General features: G+C 46.0%; 1 protein-coding gene across 1 annotated transcript; it reads left to right on the plus strand.

Moving 5' to 3' along the window:
* Positions 1-1,000: 1,000 nt before the first annotated feature.
* LOC135538208 (zinc finger protein 239-like) lies at positions 1,001-15,943 on the plus strand. Its single transcript, XM_064964174.1, has 2 exons — positions 1,001-1,598; positions 15,184-15,943. Exons 1-2 carry the CDS (start codon positions 1,214-1,216, stop codon positions 15,903-15,905), a joined length of 1,107 nt encoding a protein of 368 aa, XP_064820246.1. The 5' UTR covers positions 1,001-1,213; the 3' UTR covers positions 15,906-15,943.
* Positions 15,944-16,591: the final 648 nt, after the last annotated feature.

Below are 16,591 nucleotides of genomic sequence, written 5' to 3' on the forward strand. Positions count from 1 at the left end.
TCCCTCACTCCTCTCTCTCCCACCAGCCTTATAGCCTCTGTCCCTGTCCCTCACTCCTCTCTCTCCCACCAGCCTTATACCCTCTGTCCCTGTCCCTCGCTCCTCTCTCTCCCACCAGCCTTATACCCTCTGTCCCTCACTCCTCTCTCTCCCACCAGCCTTATACCCTCTGTCTCTCACTCCTCTCTCTCCCACCAGCCTTATACCCTCTGTCCCTGTCCCTCACTCCTCTCTCTCCCACCAGCCTTATACCCTCTGTCCCCGTCCCTCGCTCCTCTCTCTCCCACCAGCCTTATACCCTCTGTCCCTCACTCCTCTCTCTCCCACCAGCCTTATACCCTCTGTCCCTGTCCCTCACTCCTCTCTCTCCCACCAGCCTTATACCCTCTGTCCCTCACTCCTCTCTCTCCCACCAGCCTTATAGCCTCTGTCCCTGTCCCTGTCCCTCACTCCTCTCTCTCCCACCAGCCTTATACCCTCTGTCCCTCACTCCTCTCTCTCCCACCAGCCTTATACCCTCTGTCCCTCACTCCTCTCTCTCCCACCAGCCTTCAAGCTGCTAGAAAAAACAAGGTCATGTCTTTACTTCCCTTCTTCTTTTAGTAGGATAGTTCTTATTGCATGCTGAATATTTCAAATGCACTCTGAAACTTATATTTATCATTAGACAGCAGCTCACGTTCTTCACAAAAGGCTGTAGTTACATCGTAGATAAAAGCAGGCCATTGGCTGCCTACATCACCATGTACGGGACATCTGATTTGTTCCAAGTTCCAAGTTTAGGAGTTTGGCAATTTTGCCTGAGCAGACAGTGTTAAAATATATTTTTTTATAAGAAAATGCGCAATAATTGAAGGTGACAACAAATGTTATAGTCATAACAATATTTTATTGTGATATTTTTCCCACTCCAGTCAGCATATGACGGTCTGCGACTTTAAGGTGATGCTGCTAGTGTGACGTATAATGTAGTGGACGGAACTCTTCTTTCACCAGTAGCAACAGTTCGTCAGACACATCGGAAGCTTGATAGACAAAATAGACGAAACAATAAAGCTCTTTAGACGCTTTCGTGTATATTAGCCACTGTGTTTTAAATCAACTTCAGTCGTTTAGTTAGTTATCCCATTTAATTTCATATTTACAGTGTTGTTGTTAGTCAGCTAGAGGGCTTGTTAAGTTAGCATTAGCCTAGCTAGCTAACATCCCGACCATGAGTTCACTAAACTACTTCCCTTTTGCTAAAGAAGAGGAGGTCTGCTGGACGGAGAAAGAAGATCTGGGGCTGAACATTGTTGTCAAAGAGGAGGAGGAAGAGGAGGCTGTTACAATACAAAAACGAGTAGAGGGTGAGACTGTTACAGTGAAAAAAGAAGAGAAAGACGTTTCAGTGAAAGAAGAGGAAGACGCGTTCAGAGTGAAAGAGGAGGAGGATGTTACAGTAAAAGAAGAGGAGGAAGAGAAAAAGGTTGAGGAGGAAGAAGAGGAAACTGGATATCTGGGCCCGGATTCCCAAAGGCATCTTAAGGCGTCCAATGGTTCAAATGATGAACTTAGCCGTAAGATGGTTTTGAGAAACCATTCCCTGATTAACACTCGTAAGTACTGTCTTAAAAACAGAGGCACAAACTCTGCAGTTGTTGAACTGATGTGTTAAAGGGGAAATCAGCAGTTGCTTCATCCATATTTGGACCTATAAATTATTTAGGACTGGCCGTCCATGAGGTCATGATGATAGTTTAACCTGATTCCGAGGCTATACAGTATATTCTAGAATTCATCCATGATGTCATAATGATAGTTTCCGAGGCTATACAGTATATTCTAGAATTCATCCATGATGTCATAATGATAGTTTAACCAGATTCCGAGGCTATACAGTATATTCTAGAATTCATCCATGATGTCATAATGATAGTTTCCGAGGCTATACAGTATATTCTAGAATTCATCCATGATGTCATAATGATAGTTTAACCAGATTCCGAGGCTATACCGTGTTAATTTACCAACAGTGGCGTTATAGGAGCTCATGTTTTGGTTTCTGATGGGGAAATAGAGTTGAAACATTTGAGCCGTTTACAAGTTCTGTTCTTCAAGAATCAATAGCTATTATGATGCCATATATTTTTTTTATTTTTTTATTTCACCTTTATTTAACCAGGTAGCAAGTTGAGAACAAGTTCTCATTTACATTTACATTTAAGTCATTTAGCAGACGCTCTTATCCAGAGCGACTTACAAATTGGTGAATTCACCTTCTGACATCCAGTGGAACAGCCACTTTACAATAGTGCATCTAAATCATTTAAGGGGGGTGAGAAGGATTACTTATCCTATCCTAGGTATTCCTTGAAGAGGTGGGGTTTCAGGTGTCTCCGGAAGGTGGTGATTGACTCCGCTGTCCTGGCGTCGTGAGGGAGTTTGTTCCACCATTGGGGGGCCAGAGCAGCGAACAGTTTTGACTGGGCTGAGCGGGAACTGTACTTCCTCAGTGGTAGGGAGGCGAGCAGGCCAGAGGTGGATGAACGCAGTGCCCTTGTTTGGGTGTAGGGCCTGATCAGAGCCTGGAGGTACTGCGGTGCCGTTCCCCTCACAGCTCTGTAGGCAAATACCATGGTCTTGTAGTGGATGCGAGCTTCAACTGGAAGCCAGTGGAGAGAGCGGAGGAGCGGGGTGACGTGAGAGAACTTGGGAAGGTTGAACACCAGACGGGCTGTGGCGTTCTGGATGAGTTGTAGGGGTTTAATGGCACAGGCAGGGAGCCCAGCCAACAGCGAGTTGCAGTAATCCAGACGGGAGATGACAAGTGCCTGGATTAGGACCTGCGCCGCTTCCTGTGTGAGGCAGGGTCGTACTCTGCGGATGTTGTAGAGCATGAACCTACAGGAACGGGCCACCGCCATGATGTTGGTTGAGAACGACAGGGTGTTGTCCAGGATCACGCCAAGGTTCTTAGCGCTCTGGGAGGAGGACACAATGGAGTTGTCAACCGTGATGGCGAGATCATGGAACGGGCAGTCCTTCCCCGGGAGGAAGAGCAGCTCCGTCTTGCCGAGGTTCAGCTTGAGGTGGTGATCCGTCATCCACACTGATATGTCTGCCAGACATGCAGAGATGCGATTCGCCACCTGGTCATCAGAAGGGGGAAAGGAGAAGATTAATTGTGTGTCGTCTGCATAGCAATGATAGGAGAGACCATGTGAGGTTATGACAGAGCCAAGTGACTTGGTGTATAGCGAGAATAGGAGAGGGCCTAGAACAGAGCCCTGGGGGACACCAGTGGTGAGAGCGCGTGGCGAGGAGACAGATTCTCGCCACGCCACCTGGTAGGAGCGACCTGTCAGGTAGGACGCAATCCAAGCGTGGGCCGCACCGGAGATGCCCAACTCGGAGAGGGTGGAGAGGAGGATCTGATGGTTCACAGTATCGAAGGCAGCCGATAGGTCTAGAAGGATGAGAGCAGAGGAGAGAGAGTTAGCTTTAGCAGTGCGGAGCGCCTCCGTGATACAGAGAAGAGCAGTCTCAGTTGAATGACTAGTCTTGAAACCTGACTGATTTGGATCAAGAAGGTCATTCTGAGAGAGATAGCGGGAGAGCTGGCCAAGGACGGCACGTTCAAGAGTTTTGGAGAGAAAAGAAAGAAGGGATACTGGTCTGTAGTTGTTGACATCGGAGGGATCGAGTGTAGGTTTTTTCAGAAGGGGTGCAACTCTCGCTCTCTTGAAGACGGAAGGGACGTAGCCAGCGGTCAGGGATGAGTTGATGAGCGAGGTGAGGTAAGGGAGAAGGTCTCCGGAAATGGTCTGGAGAAGAGAGGAGGGGATAGGGTCAAGCGGGCAGGTTGTTGGGTGGCCGGCCGTCACAAGAAGCGAGATTTCATCTGGAGAGAGAGGGGAGAAAGAGGTCAGAGCACAGGGTAGGGCAGTGTGAGCAGAACCAGCGGTGTCGTTTGACTTAGCAAACGAGGATCGGATGTCGTCGACCTTCTTTTCAAAATGGTCGACGAAGTCATCTGCAGAGAGGGAGGAGGGGGGGGGAGGAGGATTCAGGAGGGAGGAGAAGGTGGCAAAGAGCTTCCTAGGGTTAGAGGCAGATGCTTGGAATTTAGAGTGGTAGAAAGTGGCTTTAGCAGCAGAGACAGAGGAGGAAAATGTAGAGAGGAGGGAGTGAAAGGATGCCAGGTCCGCAGGGAGGCGAGTTTTCCTCCATTTCCTGACTGTATTTACAATTGCAAAGCAGTTAAAGCAAAGATAAAGCAAAGCAGTTCGACACATACAACAACACAGAGTTACACATGGAGTAAAACAAACATACAGTCAATAATACAGTATAAACAAGTCTATATACGATGTGAGCAAATGAGGTGAGATAAGGGAGGTAAAGGCAAAAAAAAGGCCAAGGTGGCAAAGTAAATACAATATAGCAAGTAAAACACTGGAATGGTAGATTTGCAATGGAAGAATGTGCAAAGTAGAAATAAAAATAATGGGGTGCAAAGGAGCAAAATAAATAAATTAATTAAATACAGTAGGGAAAGAGGTAGTTGTTTGGGCTAAATTATAGGTGGGCTATGTACAGGTGTAGTAATCTGTGAGCTGCTCTGACGGTTGGTGCTTAAAGCTAGTGAGGGAGATAAGTGTTTCCAGTTTCAGTGCTTTTTGTAGTTTGTTCCAGTCATTGGCAGCAGAGAACTGGAAGGAGAGGCGGCCAAAGTAAGAATTGGTTTTGGGGGTGACTAGAGAGATATACCTGCTGGAGCGTGTGCTACTGGTGGGAGATGCTATGGTGACCAGCGAGCTGAGATAAGGGGGGACTTTACCTAGCAGGGTCTTTTTAAATTATTTAATTTATTTATTTTACCTTTATTTTACTAGGCAAGTCAGTTAAGAACAAATTCTTATTTTCAATGAGGGCCTAGGAACAGTGGGTTAATTCCCTGTTCAGGGGCAGAACGACAGATTTGTACCTTGTCAGCTCGGGGATTCGAACTTGCAACCTTTCGGTTACTAGTCCAACGCTCTAACCACTAGGCTACCCTGCCGCACCAGATGACATGGAGCCAGTGGGTTTGGCGACGAGTATGAAGCGAGGGCCAGCCAACGAGAGCGTGCAGGTCGCAATGGTGGGTAGTATATGGGGCTTTGGTGACAAAACGGATTGCACTGTGATAGACTGCATCCAGTTTGTTGAGTAGGGTATTGGAGGCTATTTTGTAAATGACATCGCCGACGTCGAGGATTGGTAGGATGGTCAGTTTTACAAGGGTATGTTTGGCAGAATGAGTGACGGATGCTTTGTTGCGAAATAGGAAGCCAATTCTAGATTTAACTTTGGATTGGAGATGTTTGATGTGGGTCTGGAAGGAGAGTTTACAGTCTAACCAGACACCTAAGTATTTGTAGTTGTCCACGTATTCTAAGTCAGAGCCGTCCAGAGTAGTGATGTTGGACAGGCGGGCAGGTTCAGGTAGTGATCGGTTGAAGAGCATGCATTTAGTTTTACTTGTATTTAAGAGCAATTGGAGGCCACGGAAGGAGAGTTGTATGGCATTGAAGCTTGCCTGGAGGGTTGTTAACACAGTGTCCAAAGAAGGGCCAGAAGTATACAGAATGGTGTTGTCTGCGTAGAGGTGGATCAGAGACTCACCAGCAGCAAGAGCGACCTCATTGATGTATACAGAGAAGAGAGTCGGTCCAAGAATTGAACCCTGTGGCACCCCCATAGAGACTGCCAGAGGTCCGGACAGCAGACCCTCCGATTTGACACTGAACTCTATCAGAGAAGTAGTTGGTGAACCAGGCGAGGCAATCATTTGAGAAACCAAGGCTCATATAATGTCTGACCCCATTCAGTCAGCTGGTCGATTGTTTTGGTCGACAGGCTGTTGGTTGAGCAAGATCTTTCTTGTCAAGCAGTCGCAAATTATATACATGTTTTATCGCACAAGAGACACCTTGTCTGATTCACGCCTGTCTCAGTGGACAAATCCATTGATGAGGCTGTGGGGGTGGCGCAGTCCAAGAAGGGGTGTGTACCCTACATGATTTTGGCCCCAATTTAGCTGTCTTTGACTAGTTTTTGTGATTGTTGCCTACTCAGGGTGTGCAGCCGTCACCGACACTCGTTTAATGTGAGCTGGTCAGAGACACAATCTGAGGGCTACTGATCCCGTCTTTGAGCAGTCCCAGACGTCCTGATATTTTCAAACGGGTTTGATTTTTATCTGCACAAAATATGCAATGCTCAGCAATGGATTTTGACAGTCGTTTAGTGATCCACCTGGCATAAGATGCTTAAGGCATGTCTCTCCCACCAGAAAGCCTTCTCTCCCTCCAGAAAGCCTTCTCTCTCTCCAGAAAGCCTTCTCTCTCTCCAGAAGACCTTCTCTCTCTCCAGAAGGCCTTCTCTCTCTCCAGAAGGCCTTCTCTCCCTCCAGAAAGCCTTCTCTCCCTCCAGAAAGCCTTCTCTCCCTCCAGAAAGCCTTCTCTCTCTCCAGAAGACCTTCTCTCCCTCCAGAAAGCCTTCTCTCCCTCCAGAAAGCCTTCTCTCTCTCCAGAAGACCTTCTCTCTCTCCAGAAGACATTCTCTCCAGAAAGCCTTCTCTCTCTCCAGAAGACCTTCTCTCTCTCCAGAAGACCTTCTCTCTCTCCAGAAAGCCTTCTCTCTCTCCAGAAAGCCTTCTCTCTCTCCAGAATACATTCTCTCTCCAGAATATATTCTCTCTCTCCAGAAGACCTTCTCTCTCTCCAGAAGGCCTTCTCTCTCTCCAGAAGGCCTTCTCTCTCTCCAGAAGGCCTTCTCTCTCTCCAGAAGGCCTTCTCTCTCTCCAGAAGGCCTTCTCTCTCTCTCTCCAGAGGGCCTTCTCTCTCTCTCCAGAGGGCCTTCTCTCTCTCTCCAGAGGGCCTTCTCTCTCTCTCCAGAGGGCCTTCTCTCTCTCTCCAGAGGGCCTTCTCTCTCTCTCCAGAAGAACTTCTCTCTCTCCAGAAAGCCTTCTCTCTCTCCAGAAGACCTTCTCTCTCTCCAGAAAGCCTTCTCTCTCTCCAGAAAGCCTTCTCTCTCTCCAGAAAGCCTTCTCTCCCTCCAGAAAGCCTTCTCTCCCTCCAGAAAGCCTTCTCTCTCTCCAGAAGACCTTCTCTCCCTCCAGAAAGCCTTCTCTCCCTCCAGAAAGCCTTCTCTCTCTCCAGAAGACATTCTCTCCAGAAAGCCTTCTCTCTCTCCAGAAGACCTTCTCTCTCTCCAGAAGACCTTCTCTCTCTCCAGAAAGCCTTCTCTCTCTCCAGAAAGCCTTCTCTCTCTCCAGAATACATTCTCTCTCTCCAGAATACATTCTCTCTCTCCAGAAGGCCTTCTCTCTCTCCAGAAGGCCTTCTCTCTCTCCAGAAGGCCTTCTCTCTCCAGAAGGCCTTCTCTCTCTCTCCAGAGGGCCTTCTCTCTCTCTCCAGAGGGCCTTCTCTCTCTCTCCAGAGGGCCTTCTCTCTCTCTCCAGAGGGCCTTCTCTCTCTCTCCAGAGGGCCTTCTCTCTCTCTCCAGAGGGCCTTCTCTCTCTCTCCAGAGGGCCTTCTCTCTCTCTCCAGAAGAACTTCTCTCTCTCCAGAAGACATTCTCTCCAGAAAGCCTTCTCTCTCTCCAGAAGACCTTCTCTCTCTCCAGAAAGCCTTCTCTCTCTCCAGAAAGCCGTCTCTCTCTCCAGAATACATTCTCTCTCTCCAGAAGACCTTCTCTCTCTCCAGAAGGCCTTCTCTCTCTCCAGAAGGCCTTCTCTCTCTCTCCAGAGGGCCTCTCTCTCTCCAGAGGGCCTTCTCTCTCTCTCCAGATGGCCTTCTCTCTCTCCAGAGGGCCTTCTCTCTCTCTCCAGAGGGCCTTCTCTCTCTCTCCAGAGGGCCTTCTCTCTCTCTCCAGAGGGCCTTCTCTCTCTCTCCAGAGGGCCTTCTCTCTCTCCAGAGGGCCTTCTCTCTCTCTCCAGAGGGCCTTCTCTCTCTCTCCAGAGGGCCTTCTCTCTCTCTCCAGAGGGCCTTCTCTCTCTCTCCAGAGGGCCTTCTCTCTCTCTCCAGAAGGCCTTCTCTCTCTCTCCAGAAGACCTTCTCTCTCTCTCCAGAAGGCCTTCTCTCTCTCCAGAAGGCCTTCTCTCTCTCCTCTCTCTCCAGAAGGCCTTCTCTCTCTCCAGAAGACCTTCTCTCTCTCCAGAAGACCTTCTCTCTCTCCAGAAGGCCTTCTCTCTCTCCAGAAGACCTTCTCTCTCCCCAGAAGACCTTCTCTCTCCCACCTACTTCTTCTTGCGCCTTCATTGTTTCCTAACTTCATTGTGTGAATTGTTTGCCATTTGATTGTTACATTTACATTTACATTTAAGTCATTTAGCAGACGCTCTTATCCAGAGCAACTTACAAATTGGTGAATTCACCTTCTGACATCCAGTGGAACAGCCACTTACAATAGTGCATCTAAATCATTATGGAGGGGGGGGTGAGAAGGATTACTTATCCTATCCTAGGTATTCCTTGAAGAGGTGGGGTTTCAGGTGTCTCCGGAAGGTGGTGATTGACTCTGCTGTCCTGGCGTCGTGAGGGAGTTTGTTCCACCATTGGGGGGCCAGAGCAGCGAACAGTTTTGACTGGGCTGAGCGGGAACTGTACTTCCTCAGTGGTAGGGAGGCGAGCAGGCCAGAGGTGGATGAACGCAGTGCCCTTGTTTGGGTGTAGGGCCTGATCAGAGCCTGGAGGTACTGCGGTGCCGTTCCCCTCACAGCTCCGTAGGCAAGCACCATGGTCTTGTAGCGGATGCGAGCTTCAACTGGAAGCCAGTGGAGAGAGCGGAGGAGCGGGGTGACGTGAGAGAACTTGGGAAGGTTGAACACCAGACGGGCTGCGGCGTTCTGGATGAGTTGTAGGGGTTTAATGGCACAGGCAGGGAGCCCAGCCAACAGCGAGTTGCAGTAATCCAGACGGGAGATGACAAGTGCCTGGATTAGGACCTGCGCCGCTTCCTGTGTGAGGCAGGGTCGTACTCTGCGGATGTTGTAGAGCATGAACCTACAGGAACGGGCCACCGCCATGATGTTTGTTGAGAACGACAGGGTGTTGTCCAGGATCACGCCAAGGTTCTTAGCGCTCTGGGAGGAGGACACAATGGAGTTGTCAACCGTGATGGCGAGATCATGGAACGGGCAGTTCTTCCCCGGGAGGAAAGCAGCTCCGTCTTGCCGAGGTTCAGCTTGAGGTGGTGATCCGTCATCCACACTGATATGTCTGCCAGACATGCAGAGATGCGATTCGCCACCTGGTCATCAGAAGGGGGAAAGGAGAAGATTAATTGTGTGTCGTCTGCATAGCAATGATAGGAGAGACCATGTGAGGTTATGACAGAGCCAAGTGACTTGGTGTATAGCGAGAATAGGAGAGGGCCTAGAACAGAGCCCTGGGGGACACCAGTGGTGAGAGCGCGTGGCGAGGAGACAGATTCTCGCCACGCCACCTGGTAGGAGCGACCTGTCAGGTAGGACGCAATCCAAGCGTGGGCCGCACCGGAGATGCCCAACTCGGAGAGGGTGAAGAGGAGGATCTGATGGTTCACAGTATCGAAGGCAGCAGATAGGTCTAGAAGGATGAGAGCAGAGGAGAGAGAGTTAGCTTTAGCAGTGTGGAGCGCCTCCGTGATACAGAGAAGAGCAGTCTCAGTTGAATGACTAGTCTTGAAACCTGACTGATTTGGATCAAGAAGGTCATTCTGAGAGAGATAGCGGGAGAGCTGGCCAAGGACGGCACGTTCAAGAGTTTTGGAGAGAAAAGAAAGAAGGGATACTGGTCTGTAGTTGTTGACATCGGAGGGATTGAGTGTAGGTTTTTTCAGAAGGGGTGCAACTCTCGCTCTCTTGAAGACGGAAGGGACGTAGCCAGCGGTCAGGGATGAGTTGATGAGCGAGGTGAGGTAAGGGAGAAGGTCTCCGGAAATGGTCTGGAGAAGAGAGGAGGGGATAGGGTCAAGCGGGCAGGTTGTTGGGCGGCCAGCCGTCACAAGAAGCGAGATTTCATCTGGAGAGAGAGGGGAGAAAGAGGTCAGAGCACAGGGTAGGGCAGTGTGAGCAGAACCAGCGGTGTCGTTTGACTTAGCAAACGAGGACCTTCTTTTCAAAATGGTTGACGAAGTCATCTGCAGAGAGGGAGGAGGGGGGGGAGGAGGATTCAGGAGGGAGGAGAAGGTGGCAAAGAGCTTCCTAGGGTTAGAGGCAGATGCTTGGAATTTAGAGTGGTAGAAAGTGGCTTTAGCAGCAGAGACAGAGGAGGAAAATGTAGAGAGGAGGGAGTGAAAGGATGCCAGGTCCGCAGGGAGGCGAGTTTTCCTCCATTTCCGCTCGGCTGCCCGGAGCTCTGTTCTGTGAGCTCGCAATGAGTCGTCGAGCCACGGAGCGGGGAGGGGAGGACCGAGCCGGCCTGGAGGATAGGGGACATAGAGTCAAAGGATGCAGAAAGGGAAGAGAGGAGGGTTGAGGAGGCAGAATCAGGAGATAGGTTGGAGAAGGTATGAGCAGAGGGAAGAGATGATAGGATGGAAGAGGAGAGAGTAGCGGGGGAGAGAGAGCGAAGGTTGGGACGGCGCGATACCATCCGAGTAGGGGCAGTGTGGGAAGTGTTGGATGAGAGCGAGAGGGAAAAGGATACAAGGTAGTGGTCGGAGACTTGGAGGGGAGTTGCAATGAGGTTAGTGGAAGAACAGCATCTAGTAAAGATGAGGTCGAGCGTATTGCCTGCCTTGTGAGTAGGGGGGGAAGGTGAGAGGGTGAGGTCAAAAGAGGAGAGTAGTGGAAAGGAGGCAGAGAGGAATGAGTCAAAGGTAGACGTGGGGAGGTTAAAGTCGCCCAGGACTGTGAGAGGTGAGCCGTCCTCAGGAAAGGAGCTTATCAAGTTGGAGCTTATTAGTTGTCTTCACTACCTTCACTCCCTTTCCACACACTGAGCAGATGTTGTCATGAGAAGGTTTTCACTTAAACAGACACATTTTTTTTATGGGGGGTTTTGTTAACGCTAATTGTCTCTTCCACTTCATCACCACTGATTGGACTGGATTTAACAAGGGACATCAATAAGGAACATATCATTCGATGTATAAAGTTTTCTGTCCCTGTAAGTTCACATGTGGAACTGCATTAAATGTTTATTTTTATTTTTTATTGAATATTCGAAACATACAATTTACTCGCAGTGAAGCCGCTCAATGACGACATCACACCAGTCATCCAACAGATTCCCATTCAGAGACACACAGAAGCATCCAGGGTCAATGCCCTGCTCAAGGGCGCGTTGACAGATCTACCACCAGGCCAGAAAATGGGAACCCGAACCCTCCAAGATCCCCCCTACAGTTCCCCAATATCTGTCCCTCAACCATTCGAGACCCCTTTCACAGCCCCCCCCCCAGGGAGAAAAAAAACAACCTTTTGTTTTTGTTTTGTTTCCAGTCATTTAGAAATGTGATCCCAATGTCCCACATTGTCCTCTTTATTAACATGAAGACTCATATACAGTATAGTATTAGTTTAAAACTAAAATGGACCAATCCTGGATCGCCCCCTGTATTATCAACCACTGAAATAGGAGAGACTTTGTCCCCTCTCTGTTTGTCTGCTCAACCATAACACCCCATGTAGCCCATGGCAACCTGATGACTCAGAGTCACATCATAAACAAGTAGAATGACCACCGTGGGGGAAACAACTGATATTCACCATCTGGGACCATTCAACAGTCTAGATTTACCAGGTTATTACTTCTAAATAAACTGTTCACCATCTGGGACCATTCAACAGTCTAGATTTACCAGGTTATTACTAAATAAACTGTTCACCATCTGGGACCATTCAACAGTCTAGATTTACCAGGTTATTACTTCTAAATAAACTGTTCACCATCTGGGACCATTCAACAGTCTAGATTTACCAGGTTATTACTAAATAAACTGTTCACCATCTGGGACCATTCAACAGTCTAGATTTACCAGGTTATTACTTCTAAATAAACTGTTCACCATCTGGGACCATTCAACAGTCTAGATTTACCAGGTTATTACTAAATAAACTGTTCACCATCTGGGACCATTCAACAGTCTAGATTTACCAGGTTATTACTAAATAAACTGTTCACCATCTGGGACCATTCAACAGTCTAGATTTACCAGGTCATTACTAAATTAACTGTTCACCATCTGGGACCATTCAACAGTCTAGATTTACCAGGTTATTACTTCTAAATAAACTGTTCACCATCTGGGACCATTCAACAGTCTAGATTTACCAGGTTATTACTTCTAAATAAACTGTTCACCATCTGGGACCATTCAACAGTCTAGATTTACCAGGTTATTACTAAATAAACTCTTCACCATCTGGGACCATTCAACAGTCTAGATTTACCAGGTTATTACTAAATAAACTCTTCACCATCTGGGACCATTCAACAGTCTAGATTTACCAGGTTATTACTTCTAAATAAACTGTTCACCATCTGGGACCATTCAACGGTCTAGATTTACCAGGTTATTACTAAATAAACTGTTCACCATCTGGGACCATTCAACAGTCTAGATTTACCAGGTTATTACTTCTAAATAAACTGTTCACCATCTGGGACCATTCAACAGTCTAGATTTACCAGGTTATTACTAAATAAACTGTTCACCATCTGGGACCATTCAACAGTCTGGATTTACCAGGTTATTACTAAATAAACTCTTCACCATCTGGGACCATTCAACAGTCTAGATTTACCAGGTTATTACTAAATAAACTGTTCACCATCTGGGACCATTCAACAGTCTAGATTTACCAGGTTATTATTAAATAAACTGTATACCATCAGGGACCATTCAGCAGTCTAGATTTACCAGGTTATTACTAAATAAACTGTTCACCATCTGGGACCATTCAACAGTCTAGATTTACCAGGTTATTACTTCTAAATAAACTGTTCACCATCTGGGACCATTCAACAGTCTAGATTTACCAGGTTATTACTAAATAAACTGTTCACCATCTGGGACCATTCAACAGTCTAGATTTACCAGGTTATTACTAAATAAACTGTTCACCATCTGGGACCATTCAACAGTCTAGATTTACCAGGTTATTACTAAATAAACTGTTGAGATAAATACTGTTAATGGTTTGCCTAATGGGGGAACCTGGTGAGATAAATACTGTTAATGGTTTGCCTAATGGGGGAACCTGGTGAGATAGATACTGTTAATGGTTTGCCTAATGGGGGAACTAGGTGAGATAGATACTGTTAATGGTTTGCCTAATGGGGGAACCTGGTGAGATAAATACTGTTCATGGTTTGGGGGAACTTGGTGAGATAAATACTGTTAATGGTTTGCCTAATGGGGGAACCTGGTGAGATAGATACTGTTAATGGTTTGCCTAATGGGGGGACCTGGTGAGATAGATACTGTTAATGGTTTGCCTAATGGGGGAACCTGGTGAGATAGATACTGTTAATGGTTTGCCTAATGGGGGGAACCTGGTGAGATAAATACTGTTAATGGTTTGCCTAATGGGGGAACCTGGTGAGATAAATACTGTTAATGGTTTGCCCAATGGGGGAACCTGGTGAGATAAATACAGTTAATGGTTTGCCTAATGGGGGAACCTGGTGAGATAAATACTGTTAATGGTTTTGGGGAACTTGGTGAGATAAATACTGTTAATGGTTTGCCTAATGGGGGGAACCTGGTGAGATAAATACTGTCAATTTGGTGAAAGTATTCCTTTTCTAAATAATATATTTCCCAATGATTTAATGTTGCACAAGTGTGAAAATCACAGCAAAATGTTTGAATGCCCTTTTGTCCTGAATGGCATTCTAAGTGTAAATTTTAAATCTACATTACTTCCTCATGTTTCCTCCAATCACAGTTTATGATACGCCATGTAGAAGCTCTGAGTCATTACTTCCTCATGTTTTCTCCAATCACAGTTTATGATACCATGTAGAAGCTCTGAGTCATTACTTCCTCATGTTTCCTCCAACTACAGTTTATTATATGCAGAAGTTGTTAGCTTGAATGCTAATACTCATTGACAGGCTGGTAGCAAAGCTAGCCAAAGAGCATTTACTGGTTGAAGTGTTTTTTTTTAAGTATAAAGCAGTTGATTTGTGACAATAACACATTATATTACATTTATAATCCAAAAGTAATGTGAAATGCACTTATAAGCAACCTGTAAATGGAGGCTATTTTTGCTGTCAGCCTATGAGAACTCCCCTGAGTTTTCCCCCACGGTGGTGAATTAGTGAATAGACACAGAGCTTAATGTGAGTTTCCTTCAGTAGCATCCTGATCTTGCACTGTAATATTCAGAATACGTTTCCTCATTAGCAGATATGCAACATCCATAACTAGTGGTTTCCCCATTACCAGATATACTACATCCATAACTAGTGGTTTCCTCATTAGCAGATATACTGCATCCATAACTAGTGGTTTCCTCATTACCAGATATACTACATCCATAACTAGTGGTTTCCTCATTACCAGATATACTGCATCCATAACTAGTGGTTTCCTCATTACCAGATATACTAAATCCATAACTAGTGGTTTCCTCATTACCAGATATACTACATCCATAACTAGTGGTTTCCTCATTACCAGATATACTACATCCATAACTAGTGGTTTCCTCATTAGCAGATATACTACATCCATAACTAGTGGTTTCCTCATTACCAGATATACTACATCCATAACTAGTGGTTTCCTCATTACCAGATATACTACATCCGTAACTAGTGGTTTCCTCATTACCAGATATACTACATCCATAACTACATCCATTTCCTCATGAGCATGGACGAGTTTCTGCAACCAAATTGTGCATCGGCCCTCAATTTTAGCAACACAGAAAAGGGCCTGTATTGGAGACCAAAAGTCTTCTACCACACTGCTTAGAGTTTCAGCAACTTTAAAAATGTATTTCTAGTCTACAATCATCCACTTTACTACTGAGGTGGAAAAAATATGACAAAATATGGCTATTGTTGCTTGACTGGTCTTTTTAAGACAATTGTCAAACAAGTTTGAACACAAAATCATGGGCATGAGGCCTGTCCTTTCAGCTAAAATAAACGGTGAATTTCTGTTGTGGGTCTTTTAACCTTCTGTCTGACTTTGTTTTTGTTGTTCACACAGGAGAGAGACATGACGATCGTGGATCCTCTGGGGAGCCTCAACAACATCATGAAGCTGAAGAGGCAGAGGAGAGTTTTTCCGCATCAGAACATCTCAAGAAACAGAAGCGGAAACGCACAGGGAAGAAACCTCTTCGCTGCTCTGACTGTGGGAAGAGATTCACCTCTTCAGCAGACCTCAAAAGACATCAGAGAATCCATACAGGAGAGAAACCTTATAGCTGTGATCAATGTGGGAAGAGATTTACTGATCTCAGCAGCCTGAAAAGACACCAGAGAATTCACACGGGAGAGAAACCTTATAGATGCACTGACTGTGGGAAGAGTTTTAATGTTCCAAGCAGCCTGAAAACACACCAAAGAATTCACACAGGAGAGAAACCTTATAGCTGCACTGACTGTGGGAAGAGTTTTAATGTTCCAAGCAGCCTGAAAACACACCAAAGAATTCACACGGGAGAGAAACCTTATAGCTGTGATCAATGTGGGAAGAGTTTTGTTTCATCTAGCCAGCTGACTGTACACCAGAGACCACACACAGGAGAGAAATGTTATAGCTGTGATCAATGTGGGAAGAGTTTTGTTTCATCTAGCAAGCTGACTGCACACCAGAAAACACACACAGGAGAGAAATCGTATAGCTGTGATCAATGTGGGAAGAGATACTCTGGTAAAAGATCTCTGATTAGACATCAGAAAATACATGAAGGAGTTGTTCCATGATATCAATAAAATGTCACAATGTAGAACCCTAAACGTTTGTCCCCTGTTCTATTGATTTCATCATGATATGGATATTAGCCTCATCAGGGGAAAAATCCAGGTTTTGAAATGAAAGAGTACTATTTATGTGATGAACAAAAAGTGTTGCGTTACACTTATCTCGTCGGTGATCCACTTGAATCAAAATGCAACACTTCAAAATGTAGCTAGCTGTTTACCACAGGTTGTCCTCTAACCAGTGATGTACACATTAAACCCAGATTCCATGTGGTTTTAGAGCTGTTCGTTTAATCAGGATGTGCAACCTCATCTCCTCCCTCTCGCGCAATTGATTTCAACGTGATTTCAATATGAGTGAAGTAAGTGTTGCATTTCTCTTCGTTCTGGGGACCTCTACATTTAAATGCATCACTCTGAAATGTAGCTGACTATCTTCTGCAGACGTATTGCCAGTTGTCAAAACAGCGTTTTTGGTGCTTATAAGGAGCTCGTTTAAAAAAAAAGATTTGTTTCACACTTTGTTGGTTACTACTTTTTTTGGTTACAACATTCCATATGCGTTATTTCATAGTTGTGATATCTTAATTATTATTCTACAATGTAGAAAATAGTTAAAATTAAGAAAACCCTTGAATGAGTAGTGAGTGTGTCCAACTTTTGACTGGTACTGTATGTCTGAAAGATAT

This window comes from Oncorhynchus masou, unplaced genomic scaffold (genome assembly GCF_036934945.1).
Source record: "Oncorhynchus masou masou isolate Uvic2021 unplaced genomic scaffold, UVic_Omas_1.1 unplaced_scaffold_931, whole genome shotgun sequence".
NCBI lineage: Eukaryota > Metazoa > Chordata > Actinopteri > Salmoniformes > Salmonidae > Oncorhynchus > Oncorhynchus masou.